General features: G+C 34.9%; 1 protein-coding gene across 1 annotated transcript; it reads left to right on the forward strand.

The window, feature by feature from the left end:
- Positions 1–11,689: 11,689 nt before the first annotated feature.
- Positions 11,690–13,169, forward strand: LOC149204292 (uncharacterized). Its single transcript, XM_089393263.1, has 2 exons — positions 11,690–11,943; positions 12,055–13,169. The coding sequence occupies exons 1-2, from the start codon at positions 11,868–11,870 to the stop codon at positions 13,050–13,052; spliced, it is 1,074 nt and encodes a 357-aa protein (XP_089249389.1). The 5' UTR covers positions 11,690–11,867; the 3' UTR covers positions 13,053–13,169.
- The last annotated feature ends 5,808 nt before the right edge of the window (positions 13,170–18,977 follow it).

The raw sequence follows: 18,977 nt of genomic DNA on the forward strand, positions 1-18,977 counted from the left end.
GACATCATTTTGTATCAGTTTTCAACAGGATATTAATGAAAATTTGCACATATTTCTTTGGGATCCATGTGGTATGATGTTCAGTTCAGTTTTCTCTATTGTGATCATATGTTAAAATGTTTTTGTACTTCATCAATCATTTCATTGCTTCTAAGTGGATGTTTTCGAGTTGATAGGCAAAACACATAATAATTATGCTCTATTTTGGGAAAATATTCACAGTCTATGATTTCTTCAGTTTAGAAAGAATCCATGTTGCTTACATGCTCTTTCTAGCTCCTCACCTATCTTGAAACACCTCACCCATCAAACCCTAGAGTGTTGAGCCTTGTGCCTACCTTTCCCCATAGAACACCCTACAATTTTGACCTAATTTCCTTGCCCTAACTATTTGGCTCCTCCTGATCCAGCAAAACCCCTTCAAAATCAAATCAACCTTGTGCTACTATACCTAGCCTAATATAATTTTCTTGATCCAGTAATCTTGGCTAAGATCCTTACGGAGAGAGCCCTCTCCTGGCCTAGTAGGGCTAGCTACTTGGCTAAGCATGGTTTGGTTACCCTGGCATTGCCTACATGAGGTTCAATCCAGGTGATAACATAGTGGTGACCATACTGGGGAACGAGTGAAAGGTTTCGTATTCCCTGGGAAATATCATCAAAGTTCAGATCTAGATCTGATTGTTGATGGTGGACAACAATCAGACACAGGAAGGCTGAAATCATTCACCTGGTGACTCCAAATCAGTTTCGAGATCATATCCAAAGACTCCATTGGAGGATGAACCCGACCAACAGAAACATGAAAGGACAATATGGAAAGATCAGGTATTCAAGTTGGAATTTCATCCAAGACATTATGTTCTTTGTCATCAATTATTTTTTTCTCTTTCCTGAGAATGTCAAAAAGGTTTTACAAAGTATATTGTATTTGAGAAAATATCCTAGACCTGCATGTGATTCCTTCCCTTTAAATATTGTGAAAACAAATTCTTCGTATGCCTTTGATCTTGATCAAGACCCTTATTCTGAATCTTATGATGACCATCTTCAACCTGATGAGCCTAAAGAGACCAAGACTGATTCTACAGCTTCTGTACATACTCCTACACCTTGTAAAATTCCATATCGATACAAACCACTCATCTTACTTCCTATACTCCATGCTTTCCCTGAAAATCATTACCTATACCTACCAAGGTTTGATGGTGAATATGACAATATCACTGCTGAGAAACATATGCAGAATTTTGAGACTTTCCTCGACCTTTTTGAAGTCGACGAAGAGGATGTCAGTATCAAGCTATTCGCTCTTTCTTTGCAAGGAAAAGTCAAGAGTTGGTTCAAAAACCTACCTGATGCGAGCATCTCAGATTTCCAGTAGTTCGTCAAAGTTTTCCTCGACAAGTGGGTGGTCAAACAAAACCCTTTCTTGATTCTAGAAGAGTATAACCAGCTGAAAAGACTGCCAAGGGAGACAGTACAATAGTTTTCTTCCAGGTTTAACCAAGTTTATTTTTAATTCCTGCTAATATAAGGCCTCCTCCTGGATCCGCTCTCTTGCACTACCCAAATGCCTTTGATCCGGAAATGGAGTTTCAACTGAGGGAAAGGAACCTTGCAACACTTGAAGAGATGCAAAATAGTGCAGTAGATGTAGAGGCTAATCTGTTGATCAGAAGGGCAAAGCTGAAGGAAGAAAAGAGGGAGAACATTGTAGATCACCTAACATCTTCAGAGGTAAAGCTCGACATTTTGGTAAGTAAAATGGAAGAAATGATGCAAAGAATCACCTCGAGAGAAAAGATTGCTAGCCCTAAAAATTTCTTGCTAATCCTAGCTACCATAGATTTGAAAATGGATTTGTAGATCAATCCGAGGAGAAACAATCTGATAATATAATGTGTATGATTGGTGACATTACTTATATTGATGATTTTCCAAAGTTTGATCAGTACGACAATTATTATGTTCTCCAAATAGAAGTTAATCTTGCAGAGCAATCAGCAACTGGTTTGTGGGAGGAGGAAGTTCAGTTTCAGTAGCTCGAATACAGTAATCAGCTGAAGCATATCAGCTATGACAGTGATGAGGAAAGTGTAGAAAATTTGGAAGTAAGTGAAGGATCTTTGCCTCTTTGTTTTACTTCATTTCAGTTCATCAGAGGTAACTTTGATGTGATCAGAAATCAGCACTCATTGAGTTTTGATCTTGACAATCAAGAGGATAATCAAATTTTTTATCAGAGCTCCTTACCCTTGTGTTTCTCCTCATTTGCAAAAATAAGAGAAAACTATAAGCAAGCAGATAAGTGAGTGGTCAACACTATAAAGGATAAACCTTCTCATGAATTGGTCGAGGAAATCATTTGTGACATAGAAGCCTCCCTAGCTCTAGATTTGCAGCCACCGAGTTCCATTGAATTTCAAATTGCAAATGAAGGCTTGGAAGCTAAAACATATGATCAAATGATGCAAGATGACTCTGTACCACTATGTTTTGAAACATTTCAATTTTTAAAGAAAAATTTTCATAATATCTCTAAAGCAAAGGATGAGCAGCTTGTAGAGTGCCATGTAGTCTCATTAAAACTGATGGAAAACAGGTTGCAAAAATCTTTGAAAGTTTTTCATGACCCAATAGCTGATGTGTTGGATGATATCTATAGTAAAGTCCTTCTCCATTAGCTAACTATGAGCCTGAAAAGAATGTTGATATAAACTTGATCCGACAGCCGACTTCATTGTCTTGTTCAACAAGAGTTTCATTACAAAGCTCATACCAAGATTTGCAGTCATATCAGGAGAGTAATGAAGAATATTTTTGTTTTGTTGTTGATCATCAAGAAAAATTAGTCATTTGTGAGTTTCAGGATCCTTTTGTCAATTTTTTACAGTCATCAAAGAAAGAAAACATAGATGTTAGGGAAATTTTAAAACGAAAGTACGAAGACTACCTAGAGCAGAGCAGTAACGTATTAGATGGGCTGGAAATCAATATGTATTCCTATGAAGATACTTTCGTAGCATTCTTGAGGTCAGCAGGTGGGCTCATGCTTTGCAATTTCATCAAGATTCAATCTGTTGACAAATTTTCATGCGAGTTGCCTTTCAGTAGTTCTCTCTTCTTGCTCATAAACAAGCACTTGTGGAGAATTCAAACAGTAGCCAGAATGCTTACTTGGTTGCATTGGTTGTTTCATTTCACTTGATCAGGTGATGAATGGAACAATTAGAGTAGGTTTTATTGAATAAGCTCCATTTTGAGCATATTTTTCAGTTTGTCAGTTGTGTTTTAGTATTGAGTCAAGTTGTTATGTTGAGTTTCAGCAATTAGTAAGTTTTCTTTAGTTTTTGACCGTATTGGCCCACATGGTTAGGCACTTGGTCTATGGTGTTCTTGACACCTCTAAGGAGCTGCCATCCCCAATAAGGCCAATGTTAGTGTCAGTACTTGTAGCCTTCCACCAGCGATCAAACATGCTCTTACAAAGTGGTCTTAGGGTGTCAAAGTCAATTTTTTTCATTTCAGTGAGTCTTCAAGTAAAAAATTGATCTTTGGGTATTAGGTCTAGAATTGTTTTCACTCCTTCCAAAGTTTTACAAGTACTGGTCCATGTCACCCCTCAACTGAGTGTACCATCATTAAAAGAGTTGTCATCATTATTACAAGTTCCAAACTATCATTTGTAAGTCAGTGGGTCATCTTATACCTTGTTGGACTCAGTTGGATGCTTATGCTTTGAGTAGACATCATTTTGTATCAGTTTTCAGCAGGAGATTAATGAAAAGTTGCAGCTATTTCTTTGGGATCCATGTGGTATGATGTTCAATTCAGTTTTCTCTATTGTGATCATATGTTAAAAAAAAAATTGTACTTCATCAATCATTTCATTGCTTTTAAGTGGATGTTTTCAAGTTGATAGGCAAAACTCATAATATTTATGCTCTGTTTTGGGAAAATATTCACAGTCTATGTTTTCTTCAGTTTAGAAAGAATCCATGTTGCTTACATGCTCTTTCTAGCTCCTCACCTGTCTTGAAACACCTCACCCATCAAACCCTAGAGTGTTGAGTCTTGTGCCTACCTTGCCCCATCGAACACCCTGCAATTTTGACCTAATTTCCTTGCCCTAACTATTTGGCTCCTCCTGATCTAGCAAAACCCCTTCAAAATCAAATCAAACCTTGTGTTACTATACCTAGCCTAATATCATTTTCTTGATCTAGTCATCTTGGCTGAGATCCTTATGGAGAGAGCCCTCTCCTGGCCTAGTAGGGCTAGCTACTTGGCTAAGCATGGTTTGTGGTTACCCTGGCATTGCCTTCCTTCAGCCTAAGGTTCAATCCAGGTGATAACATAAAAATCTTTGAAGATGAGTCTGTTTGAGGCATTGTATGGGCAGAGTTGAAATACTCCTATCAGTTGGAGTGATCCAGTTAAGAGGGTGTTGATTGGACCAAACATGTTGGAAAACATGGAACAGGAAATGCAGGTGATCAATAAGAATCTAAAGGCAGCACAAGATAGGAAGAAGAGCTATGCAGACTAGAACAGGTTGTTCAAGGAGTTCCAGGTTGGGGAACAGGTGTACTTGTGCATCAAACCAAAGAAGATATCCTTGCGGATTGGATCATGTTCCAAGTTGGCACCACGGTTTTGTGGACCCTTAAGTATTATTGAGAGGATTGGGCCAATAGCCTATCAACTTGCACTGCCTCTGACAGTGAAATTCCATGATTTTTTCCATGTGTCATTGCTTAAGAAGTATGTTAAAGATGTTGATCATGTGATTGACTGGTTTGTATTGCAGGTGGAACTAGATGGAGAATTCTAGCTGAAGCCTCAGTGTATATTGTAGAAAAAGGTGCTCATGCTCTAGAACCGAGCAATCGAGCAAGTTAAAGTGTAATGGAAGCACTTTGGGCTCGATGAAGCTACATGGGAGATGGTGGATCAGATGTGGGCTATGTATCCTTTCTTGTTTTCCAGTTGAGGCAAAGCAGTTTTGGTATGGTGTTTTGGTATATGTTTTGGTACATGTTTGGTGATGTTTGATATATGTACATATGTATATGGATGTAAATACCGCCATGAGCTATGTTATAAAGCTCCAATAAGCGGTATGGGTGTCATGTCATTATGATGTTATGTTTGTTATGTTTTCATGTTGGTTTTCTTCTCAGCAGGTTGATCATTGTAAATACTACAATGAGCTAAGTTATAAAGCTTCATCGACAGTATATTTTTCTTATATTAGTCTTGTGGTTATAGATGTTGTCAAACACTGAGGATGGTGTTTCCCCAAGGGGAGGGTTCTGTAACATCCCTAGTGAAAATTCCATGTAATAAAAGCTAATAAAGGCAAAATAATAACCACGGTTGATGGGAACTTATTCCAAGCTAAATGTTGGAAAAAATCATGGTGATGGGGATCACTAGTGATTGATTAATGGCTAAGGAAATTGGCAAAGTCAATGGCTAAGGCTTTGGAAAGGAAAATGGCATTTTTGGCACATTTATTTATGAAAATAATGGAAATTAGGAGAAAAGAGAGGTGAAAGGTCACATGTTGCATGTGAGGAGGAAATTGAAGGAAAATAATGGAAATGAAGAAAATAAAGGCCTCATTCATAAAAAGGCTTCTGAGGATCAATTGGTAACCTTTGTCAATTCAATTTTGGAGCTCTCTCATTATTCTCTCTCTCACACATACTCTTGGATACTTAAGAGATTTCTTGGAGCACTCTTGGAGGGTGTGGAAAACTTTTATTTTGGAGAAAGAAGGAAAAGGAAGAGTAGGAAAGTGAAAGAGGACATCGGGATCAACAACTACAGTAGGTGTTGCTTGTAGGTAATGAGTTTCATGTATGTTTTCCTCACTAGTTTTGGAATGCATGGCATATGCATGTGGTTTGTTGGTTATGATCTATCATTGGCATGGAGGATGGCTAGGATTGACAGTGGATTGCCTAGCCTTTCCATTTCTTGGATATCCATGGAGATTGTGGGTTTATTTCCTTGTTTTGTTTTGGTTGGTTCTCATGTTTCCTTAGCTTGGGTTGAGTTACTAGTTACTGGAACCTTGGTTAGACAAATGCTCTCGAGCCCTGTAACAGCTTGGGTTCAGTTACTAGCCTCATAACCTTGGTTGGAAAAACACTCTGAAGCCCTTGGTGGGTTGAGTTACTAGTCCTGGAGCCTTGGTTGGAAAAACGCTTTGGAGCTTGGTAAAATCTGTGGGTTGAGTTACTAGTCCTAGAGCCTTGGTTGGAACAAGCACTCTGGAGCCCTGGAAGGCTTGGATAGAGACCAATCTTATGATGGTTTTGTGATGTCCGTCCGTGAGGTGGAATCATTTTTTTGATGGGTTTAGGTAGAGGGCCTCTAGAATCCCTGGATGGTTTTGGATTGATGTGTTCTATGAAATCCCACATTCATGATTGGAATATGGCACAGGGGTGAATGGCTAAAGAGAGACTTGGCTTAACCATTCCACAGTTGGGTGGAACGTGGAAGTCTCATCTTGGGTTTGGATTTTTCATCATCAATATGAGGTTATTTCTCCTTGTATTTCTATGAGTATTATACTATTTCATATGTGGATCATATGGATGTGATTTCATTAGTATTTATGTTGTTATTATGTTGGTTATGTATGTTTTATGAGAGTATCTATGTATGGATCTCATCATGTTTTTACTGGTAAATGAATGAACAATGTATCTATGAACTAATGGATGAAATGGAAGTTAATTTGTGGAGGCATCAATGCTTCTTAGTGATGCTCAGCTAAGTATGAGGCCCCTATGCTCAGATATGTTCTTTACACCTGTAGATTACATATTCGTGATATGTTTGACGAAATTCCTGTCATAGCTAGTAGGGGTCTAGTCAAGGTCTTATTCAAGTATTTGCATTTGTATTGTCATTTCCTTATTATCTTATTTTTCTAAATGTGTCATTCAATTCTAGGCAGTGACCTAGGCTCCGAGCCTGAAAAAGTGGCTCAAATCCCAAGGAATTTGGCACAACACTGAGAAAATTAGTCCTTGGATGTTGGCATGCCTATAGCATGGGAGCGTCTAGAGCCTCCTGGACACTGCCATGCCTATAGCATGGGAGCATCTGGGGGTCAAGTGGTCCACAATCTCAGTGAGACCCAGGGACTGGTTGGAAAAAAGGTTGGGATGGTTGCTAAGGGTCCTAATGTTGATTTTGAAGACCTCTTTGGTGTGTTTCCATCGATTCCACTTCCTTAAATTGACTTAGGAGGTCGAATCATATCATAGTGGCCTCTTGTCACATGTTTACCCCGGTTGGCCGATTACTTGGGTAGATGTGGGATTTGACACTCTTGTTAAGTTTGTTGTTCTTTAATTTGAAGATGTTGTTGGGAATGGAGTGTAAATGGCCTGTGTTGGATACCCAATTTTCCATATCCATTCCAAGAACATGATCCAATCGTAGAATGCTAAGGCCTAGGAGTCATATGGTTGGCATGTTTCCCATAATGGAAACTTGATGAAGGGTTTATTCATGCTTATATTGAGGGATGTCCAAGAATGCATTGTCATCATCAAGCATGGTTCCTAGTTGTTTAGGAACAACTTGTTGGTCTTCACCTATTGGAGCAGTGACTTTTCTACTAAGGTCATTGCCTATCTTTTCATCCTTATATGGATTGAATTCCCTTCCCTCTCTCATTAGTTCTATCACTTTATAGTGTACTAGTGTAACCCCTTAGTAACTTTATTTACCATGGACTTGAGATAATTTTCCAGAAGTGATGTCCTAGTAAGAGCATGTTTGTGCAAGTTTAACTTGCAAGGTGACCTCAAGGAATCTATCATAATCCAAGTGGATGATAAGGTACTTCAATATCCTTTTGAGATATATCTAATTGTATAACACATATTTTAAATGCCAAAGGCTAGATCACGAAATTGAACACTTTCCTTTCATGTCCAATCCACCAATGGAATCCATACCTCCTCCATAACCCCAAGCCAATTTGGCTCCTTCGGCTACCTCTTAGAGATAGGATGGTTAGACTATGTACCAAATAGGGAAATAATGTGGGAAAAAAACTATAGCTTGCCCCAAAACCCAGTGCATTTTCCTTGTTAAAGGCTCATCACAATTAGTTCATTATGTGATCAAAATTTTTTAGGGATCCCCAAGCATTTCATTCCATGTTGTATGAGAGTGCTCTATCGTCCCACACATTAAGCTCCACTCCCATATCATGCTTTAAGCAAAAGCAACCAAGAATTTTAAGGAACTCCCTAGTTCTATGGCAAGTGATTTAGGAGAAATGGTCTAGAAGCACTCTTAGGGTGCTCTCAAGTACCTTTAGAGCTCACAAAAAGTTCTCATGTACATGGGATGGTCTTTTTTATTTATATATTATTCAGCAAATGCAAGGAAAATAATTGATGGCTAGGGTTTTTAATGGAGTAGAGCACTCTTTCACTTTATTTTCTCTCATTCTATGGCACGTATCACTCATTTCAGACATCTTTGGTAGGGATTTGAGTGGGCTTCTTTCTAGTTGTTGAGTAGCAGATTTGTGAGAGCTCAGAAGGGAGATTTGAATTTTGAGGTTTAATTCAATGTTCTGACATGCATTGTTTTCAATAATTATAAATGTTTGTTGTTCTTATTGTTTTCTCATAATCATATTTACATAAATCTATTCTAGTGCTTTAAATTTAAGGAAGTTGCATCAAATCAATATTGGTATACATAGAATTATGGGTCATCTCCAACTATTAAATTAACTATACTCATGGTATTTCTTTTTTAAAATTGATAATTGTTTGCATCAAATGTTTTCTTCACTTAACATTGGTTTCCACAAGTGTTACTTCCTTTGGATTTTATTTTTGCATAAGGAAGGGTCATGACTGCATTAAAGAGTGGGTTAGTCCAACATGCATTGAGTGTGATCTGTTTGGTATGTGATTGCATCATAAGCACATAATATTTTTAGTCTACTTGTAGTTATAATTCAATCAAGTATTATCTGTAATTTGGAATCGATTGTTCAGTTTACATAAAATTTCATTGTATGATGATTTACATATATATGGAATGTTGTTCACATTGATTGTCCACTAATAACTTGATCACATTTTCCAAATAATGGTTATACATCTGAATAGTAACAACATTTTTTATGTCGGTTGAGCAAACAACAACCTTTTGAACAAAACTAGTATTATACAAATCTTGCATTATATTCATCTATCCTTAGTTCCTCTACCACAAGTTGGGTGAGCTAACATTTCTTTGTCAAACTAAGTCATTTCCCTCCTCAACACTCTTTTCCCTATATTTCTCCAACAACTATGACCTAGATTATCTATTTAGGGATTCTCCCCTTAGGTTTCGGACATATCTTGAGACCTTGAAGTGAGAAGAAAGGCCATTAAGGTGATAGTGGGTAGCTTTCCTTGCAGTTTCCCCCAGCTCCTGCCCATAGGACCAAATTTTTCCTTCACGAAGAGTCTAAAGGATAATAAGGGGAAAATATATCACTTGGAAGAATTAAACCCTAGGGGAAATAACGCCACCCAACTTCCACAATCCCAACAAGCCCTTATTGACAAGTGTTTTCTCAGTTAATTGGTGTTATGCTTTATAATATTTTATTTTTCCAAACTCTTCCTCTTATTGTTACCAACATTCAATTCTCTCTAATAATAGTCCTCATATTTTCATTATTGATTTTCAAGTATGGGCTTGTTCTTGTTGTAGGTCAAACTTGGAAAATCAAGTCTCCTTATAAAACATGATGATTACAGTTTTTAAATCATCCAAATTTATTTTAAGGATATGTGATGTCACATTTTTATACATCATAGAAAATAAGGAACATAGATGAATCAAGATAAGATAAAATAAGATGTGTAAAGAATACATCACCTATCAATAGGTGTGATGTGATGTTGCACTTAATGATGTGTAACCTCCCAACTCAAGTAAATGTCATGATGGCTTCAAATATTCATGACCCCAAGGGGCACATTGGTCATGACGACCATGTGGGGAATTTTTTTTTCAATTCTATCTAATTCCATTTACCTTATACACCTATATATTCTATGTATAGAGAAAACGAACTTACTCTTTCAATGCTAATTTACTTGGCTCCTTCAATGCTTACCTTCTAACCTGGAGGGAGAAGAAAAATACTCTCAACTATAGCTAAAGAAACACACAAGAAAACCAAAAAATTAAGTATAGATCTCAATCATTGATGCTTCAATTGATTCAAAAAGAGATTTAAATAGAATACCCATATAATCCAAATACTCAAAATACCATAATAAACCAAAAATGCACACCATATACACCAAAACCAATATAAACAACTTTAATATAGATAAAAAGGATAAATTACACAATAACTCTTTAAATAATATAAAAACCTTCCAAAGACTAAACTGTATTTATACATCCAAATCACATCTCTAGCTGTATATATGGGGAATTAAATATACTTATAATGTATAAGTATATATGTAATGCAATCTATATATTTATACATCCAAATCACATCTCTAGCTGTATATATGGGGAATTAAATATACTTATAATGTATAAATATATATGTAATGCAATCTACTTAAGAGTAAAATTAAGAGTAAAATGACCGCATATACATTATATAAATAACTAAATAAAGAGATCATCTAGTCATTTTGGATATACATTATGTAAATAACTAAATAAAGAGATCATGTAGTCATTTGAATATTTTGAAATGTGTATAGAAATTTTAAAAAAAATATTAATATATATATCTATATATATATATATATTTATTTATTTATTTATTTATTGAAATTATACTCATCACGTTTTTACATTAACATATATACTGCCATTTATTATGATAATTTGAACATTTAAAATATATATATATAAAACAAAGATGGTCAATATTGACACTGGTCATGTTGCTCATATAAAGTATACTCATCACGTTTTTACATTAACATATATACGGCCATTTATTATGATAATTTGAACCTTTAAAATATATATATATATAAAACAAAGATGGTCAATATTGACACTGCTCATGTTGCTCATATAAAGTTTTCTTCATATCGACGAAATAATAATATTCTAAGAGACCAAGGGATTATAACGTATCGCAATGGATCAATCTGATCATTTTTCATTTTTCTTTATGGTCTCTGCACTTTAAAGTTTAAACTCGTTAAGATCTAATTTTAAGTTTAAACTCGTTAAGATCTAATTTTGTAAAATAGCAGGGTAAGGCTTTGAAGTTACGAAATAAGGAAGAAAAATGCATTAGTGTGAATCCAAAAAACAAAAAGTAAGAAAGAGGGGAAAGTAGCTAACAGTAATATTTCTGGCCTGAGACGGCGATGTCGGTTTGATGATTCTATAATTCGCGCAGGGCCTGCGCGAATTATATGAGCATATTCTAAAGTGGTTCTTCAATGTTTTCCGTGAAGGTTTATATAAATGCCAAACCCACCCTCCGACGATGGAAGCGTTCATTGTCGGCATATTATGCTATTCTTTATCGCATTAATCAACCTACCTTACCTTTCTCTGCACAATTTCACGAAATGCTAAAGAGTATTGCAGACAGTAAGAAGGGCCCTATCCACAAGCAATCCAGCTCACGTGCCTCGTTCATATATATATATATAGACACAGACCCCGAACAGAGCCATCTATGTATCTGCTTTTGTTTTGTGGAGGACTGATTGAAAGAAGGCGCTAATCTGAGCAAAATATTTGCAGCATTTAGATTTTCGCTATATCACTATATATCAATCTTCTATTCGATAGTTTGTTAGGAGAGGAGATTAAGGTACGGGATGGAGTCTGAGTTCGACCCTACTGTACGCACGGAGGAGATCCCTGAAACTCGCATTATAGAGATCGATCTTCCAGGTAATTCCCTGAACACATAGTTATACCTTTGGATATTATTTGTTTCGAAATGCCCGTATTTATTTTTACAATGCTTTTGGGGATAATTGATTCCATGATTTATCTATGCAGGTTTTAGAAGGGAAGATGTGAGAGTGCAGGTTAATAACCGTGGGAATCTTATGATCAGCGGAGAACGTGGTGCGAAGGAAATGGAGGAAACGACGACAGTGGGAGGGAGATCGGAGAAAATGCAGAGAGGGGAGCAGAGGTTCAGAAAAGTTATCAGCGTCCCCAAGAATTTGAACTTCGATGGTATCACTGCCAAGTTTGGGAATGGAAGGTTGCGTGTCTCCCTCCCTTTACTTCACGTCTCCGAGCAACAGAGTCAAGAGACGCATCCTGGCAGTGGAAAAGCACACCAATCGCTACAGTCGAACGTCGACAGATCGAGTCCCGCAGGGCAACAAGATTCGAGGAAGGAAAGCCCTGCACCTGCGCAGGACGATCATAGCGCGAGACATCCAGAGACGATTCGACAGGGTGATGATAAAGAAAAACCCACTGTAGCTGCGGAAAAATCAAACGAATTGCTGCAAGAAAAAAAGGCAAAAGCGCCTGAGCAGGCCGAAGAGTTGGTTGGAGAGCCACCAACATCAACTCATGCGCAGGCAGTATCTGAAGAGACGGCCTCTGCGCAGCGATCTGAATGTATACAATTGAAATCGAAGCCAGAAGTCGGGCCGCAGCTGCAGGAAGATGGAGGGCCGAAGCCGGGAGTACCGCCGGAGATCAGAGGTCCTATACAGGAAAAGAAAGAAGAGGCCAGTAGTGCAGATGAGGGAAAAGCAGCAGAAAGAGATGATGATGTTGTTGGGAAGGAAGGAAATGGAGATGGTGTTGGAGGAATTGTAGAACGGTACATTTGTCACCAACGGGAAGAAAAGGACGATGATGAAAACTGGTCAACTTGGCGAACTGGTAAATTCGCCGATCTGAAACGGATTCACTTTCCTGCTCCGTGTAGTTCAACGGTTTCTAATCGTGGGGTGTTGATAGCATCGACGGTGGTGATTCTATCCGTTGGGTTGTACATCACTTATAAATCAAGGTCGCGACATCACATTTAAAACCAGCTACAGTTATCGTGGACTCATCATATAGAAGTGCATGCCAGATACTTTGTAAATTGTTGTAGCCATTCTTTATTAAAAAAATATGCTCCGGGTTTGAAAGTAACAAGATTCTACACCTTTTATTCAAATCAAATCGAAAGGATGTACTGCATAAGAAGACTTCCCTTGTAAATCTACCATGCAAGTGTTTTTCTTTTTCTTTCTAAAACTAGCATATGAAGAAGTTAAATTTTCATCCTATTTTGATCATGGTAAAATTAATAATTATATATAAGAGAAAAAAGTGATTATTATTAATTATACACTAGAAAAAAAATTGAAATTTTCATCAATTAATAATTATTTATAAAAGAAAAAAGTGATTATTATTAATTATACACTAAAAAATGATGTATAATATTATAAAGTTAAATTTTGATGTAATAAAACATAATGAAGTTAAATTGTAATAATGTGTAAATGTATTGAATATAAAATTAATAATTTATTTTTTTGAGTGATTATTATTAATTATGTTTCAAAAAAATATAAAAAATTATAAAGTTAAATTTTGATAATATGTAAATGTATTGAATATAAAATTAATTATTTATTTAAAAAATGCTTGTTAGTATGTTTTAAAAAATATCACATAAAAGGCCAATTTTAAATATAGTCTAATCAAATCTTATTGCTTTAGCAAGAACTAATAAATTGTACAATTTTATTTCTACATAAATAATAGTGAAAAGTAACTGCAAATATATTTATTTACATTTTTTTCTTATTCTTTTAATGTAAATAATTGTTTAAATTATGGTGGAAAGTAACTAATAGTAACTTATAATACAACCACATTAAAAATATTAATATGGTTGATATAGCCGAGGGCTTCATAAATATAACCAAAAAAACTATTGCAGTGAGAAGAAAGCCTTACATACACATTAACATAAATAATGGTGAAAAATAACTCTACTAAGTATATTTATTTATATTTTATTCCTATCTTTTTTTAATGCAAATATTTGCTTAAATTATGGTGGGAAGTAACTGATGGTAACTAGTACAACCACATTAAAAATATTAATGTGGTTGATATGGTTTCATAAATATAACCAAAAAAACTATTGCAACATGACATGCACACATTTACTGATTAACCATGTATAAAAAGGTTATGGGTCAACTTTAACTTAAGGACAAAAAATAATTATAAATAATAATGAAGAACTGATCATGGAGGAACTTATTAGAATTGGAATCATCTCAAATTCCTAGAAAATTGGTGGGTGGCGAACCACCTTATCTAATTTTTTAAATTTATTAAAAGTAATGGACCATTTTGCTAAATAAATTTTGCTTATATATAAATGAATATTATAAATAATAATGAAGAACTTATTAGAATTGGAATAATCTCAAATCCCTAGGAAATTGGTGGGTGAGGAGGCACTTGTCACGAATCTAATTTTTAAAATTTATTAGAAGTCAGTGCAACCTTAAAAAAATCTTTAATACACTACAATCATTCATAAGCATTAAGAATAAGTATATGCTGAGCACATTCCCTTAAGAATCAATCTAGGCCCTCAATTAAAAAAATAAAAATAAAAGTCAACAGATCCTCATCCACCTTAAGTTGAAATAAGAAGCCTTGGGCAAATATGTTATTTACCTCTAAGAATGAACTATTTTTAAAGATTTTAATTTTGGATGGCTTTTTTAAAATTTGTGCACTATAAAATATCTTAGGCACTTATCAGATGACATTAGATTGTGTAGAAAAAATATTTATTTTTCAAAGTTAAACATTATAAACTGGTTCACTGCTTTATTATAAAATACCTTAGGCAGTTATCACATGACATAAGATTGTGCAAAAGTTGCACAGTGATTGAATGAAATATTTAAAAAATAGTTTTTTAATAATATTGAAAAAAATATTTATTTTTCAAAGTTAAACTTTATAAAGTCATTCACTACTTTATTACCTTATATAACTGGAATAAAGTATTATGCTTCTACAAGTTTTTCCCTTAGTGACTTTCCAGCCCAGCTCTCTCTACTACAAAATGACATAAACATGCACATACACCAAATTACCATATCCAATAACAACTACAAAATGACATAAACATGCACATACACCAAATTACCATATCCAATAACAACTACAAAATGACATAAACATGCATATACATTAAAAAAAATGGTGAAAAGTAACTCTGGTAAATATATTTATTTACATTTTATTATAATGTTTTTTAATGCAATTTTTTGTTTAAATTATGGTGGAAAGTAACTAATAGTAACTAGTACAGCCACATTAAAAATATTAATGTGGTTGATATAGCATAAGGCTTCATAAATATAACCAAAAAAATTATCACAATAGGGAGAATGCCTTACATGCACATTAACATAAATAATGGTGAAAATAACTCTGGTAAATATATTTATTTATATTTTATTCCTATCTTTTTTCAATGCCAATATTTGCTTAAATTATGGTGGGAAGTAACTGATGGTAACTAGTACAACCACATTAAAAATATTAATGTGGTTGATATGGCTTCATAAATATAACCAAAAAAAACTATTGCAACACGACATGCCCACATTTACCTGATTAACCATGTATGAAAAGGTTATGCGTCTACTTTAACTTAAGAAAAAAAGGAATTATAAATGAATGTTATACATAATAATGAGGAACTTATCATGGAGGAATTTATTGTAATTTGAATAATCTCAAATTCCTATTAAATTGGTGGGTGGGGAGCCACATGGCACCAATCTAATTTTTTTAATTTATTAAAAGAAATGGATCATTTTGCTAAATAATTGTTTCTTATATATAAATGAATATTATAAATAATAATGAGGAACTTATTAGAATTGGAATAATCTCAAATCCCTAAGAAATTGGTAGGCGGGGAGTCACTTGTCAGGAATCTAATTTTTAAAACTATTAAAAGTCAATGCAGCCTAACAAAATTTTTAATACACTACAACCATTGATAAGCATTAAGAATAAGCATGTGTTGAGCATATTCTCTAAGAATCAATCTAGTCCATCAATTAAAAATTAAAAATCAGATCCTCATCCACCTTAAGTTGAAATAAGAAGCCTTCACCAAATATGTTATTTACTTAAGTATGAATTATTTTTAAAGATTTTAATTTTGGATGGTTTTTTTTTTTAATTCGTGCACAATAAAATATCTTTGGCAGTTATCACATGACATTAGAGGCTACAATGATCGAATGAAATATTTGAAAAACTGTTTTTTAATAATATTAAAAAAATATTTATTTTTCAAAGTTAAACATTATAAATTGTTCACTACTTTATTAGAAAAGACCTTAGGCAGTTATCACATGATATTAGATTGTGAAAAGGCCGCACAATGATCGAATGAAATATTTAAAAAATAGGTTTTTAATAATATTGAAAAATATTTATTTTTCAAAGTTAAACATTATAAACCCACTCACTATTTTATTACCTTATCTGGTAATTGGGATAAAGTACTACAAAATGACAGAAACATGCACATACACGGAATTACCATATCTAATAACAACAGTTTCCTCCCCATCTCTTTTAAATCACTTATTTGCTCCAATTTCTTCCACATTCTATGATCCCTCATTGATGGTAATTAGAGAACACAACAGAGAATAATTATAATCAGAGAGCATAATTCAACTCAAATAGGCAAAACATAAGATAGAGATCATAAACAAGAATGGAGAATAGAAATCACAGATTTTTCATTACATGGCAGGCCTTTCCTTGCTTGCATGCTCAAGTTGAGGCAAATTACAAATTTATAGATGATGGACAAAGCTCTAGAATTCTCTGCATGTGTTTTTCATGATAGCACAATGAAACTAGAAGTCAATGGATGGTGGGCAGTCGGTAGCAGTCAGCATGGTAGGTTGCGGCAGTGATAGTTAGCATCAACGTGGGTGGTGATTGTCAGGAGGTCGACGTAAGCAATGATGACACCTTTGTTGGCTTCACATCTAACATTCTCCCACTTGAAGCCAAATGAAGAGTCTTGAATCAAGTCACACTGAGTCCTGCCATGCCTCTACATAACTCATGTTTATTTCTTGGTAGAATCTTAGTGAGCATATTAGCAGGGTTCTTATCTATATGGATCTTTTCTAAGAATAAGTGTCCTTCCTCCAACACATTTCGAATCCAACGGTACCTTAAGTCAATATGTGTGTTTTTTGAGTGAAATGCTAGGATTTTCTCCAAGTGAATGGCATTCTTACTATCATAATATAACACATATTTGTCCTGATTTATTCCTATCTCTCGTAGGAATCATTACATCCACAACATCTCTTTACATCATTTTGTTGCATCTATGTACTATGCCTCTATTGTAGTGAGAATTGTTATTCTTTGTAGCCTTAACACCCAAGATATTGTTGCACCTGCAAATGTATACAAATAACCTGTAGTGGACTTTTTGGTGTCCATATCTCCAACCATATATGCATCTGTAAATCCTTCAAGCATGGTACCATTATGACCAAAACATAAACAATAATGACTAGTACCCTTGAGATACCTCAAAATCCATTTTACTACTTGCCAATGTTGTTTTCCTGGATTGGCAAGGAACCTTCTCACTACTCCCACTGAATATGCAATGTTTGGTCATGTACATACCATGGCATACATCAAGATGCCAACTATTGAAGCATAAGGAATCTTGCTCATTTCTTCCTTCTCCTTGTCATCACTAGGACATAACTCAGTACTCAGCTTGAAGTGGGTTGCAAAGGGTGTACCAACTGGTTTGGCATCCTTCATATTAAACCTATCAAGCACCTTCTTGATCTATTTTTTTTATGACAACCACAAGCTTTTATTTTTCATGTCACGCATAATCCTCATGACCAATATTTGTTGTGCTAGACTTAAATCCTTCATTGCAAATTTGTTGCCCAAATATTTCTTCAACCTATTGATCATATTCTTATCATGCCCAATAATCAACATGTCATCCACATATAAAAATAATATTATATACTTTCCTTGATCATACCTCTTGATATAGACACAATGGTCAGCTTCCAACTTATGAAAACCATCTTTTAACATGAATGAATCAAATTTCTTATACCATTGTTGAGGTGCCTGTTTCAACCCATAGAGGCTCTTCTTCAACCTACAAACTAGGTCTTCTTTGCCTTTTTTTATGAAGCCTTCTAACTGCTCCATATAAATTTCTTCCTCTAATTCACCATGAAGGAAAGTAATTTTTACATCTAACTATTCACATTTTAAGTTTAAAGCAGCAACAAGACCAAGAATGACTCTAATGGACGATATTTTGACAACGGGTGAGAAAAATTTAGTGAAGCCAATACCTTCTTTTTGGGTAAATCCCTTCACCACAAGCCTTGTTTTATACCTCTCCTTTTCATCACCTTCATGCTTAATCCTATATACCCATTTTTTTTGCAAGGCCTTTCTATCTTTTGAGAGTTTTACGAATACCCAAGTTTTATTTCCCATCGAAGAGTTCATTTCTTGTTCCATTGCTTTCTTCCATTCTTTATTGTGCCAAACTTTACAAGCCTCTTGAAAACAATCAAGCTAACCTTCATCAATTAATAAAATATAGTTTGAAAGAGGATACCTTTGTGAAGGCTTATGAGGCCTAAAAGATCTATGAACCAACTGTGGTGGTGAGTTATTAGGTTGAATCTCCTATAAACGTTCTTGCAAGATTCTTTCTTCTTGATGTACATCATTTTCCACTTTCTCTCCTTCTTGCTCTTGAATTTGTTGTCCATTTTCTTGCAATAGTGGGATGTTTTCATGTCGCTCTTCAAACCTATTAACAACTTTCTTGACCTCCAACTCACCTAAATACCTCATAAACCTTTTTGACTCATTGAATATAA

Source organism: Pinus tabuliformis, chromosome 1_2 (genome assembly GCF_031772625.1).
Source record: "Pinus tabuliformis cultivar Carrire ecotype Pingquan chromosome 1_2, CPIR1, whole genome shotgun sequence".
In the NCBI taxonomy this organism is placed as follows: domain Eukaryota; kingdom Viridiplantae; phylum Streptophyta; class Pinopsida; order Pinales; family Pinaceae; genus Pinus; species Pinus tabuliformis.

What these genes read in the sequence shown, in the direction of transcription:
- LOC149204292 (XM_089393263.1), top strand. Translation starts at nt 11,868, where the DNA reads ATGGAGTCTGAGTTCGACCCTACTGTACGCACGGAGGAGATCCCTGAA. An exon ending in TATAGAGATCGATCTTCCAG is followed by an intron (nt 11,944 to 12,054) that starts GTAATTCCCTGA and finishes TTATCTATGCAG; the next exon opens with GTTTTAGAAGGGAAGATGTG.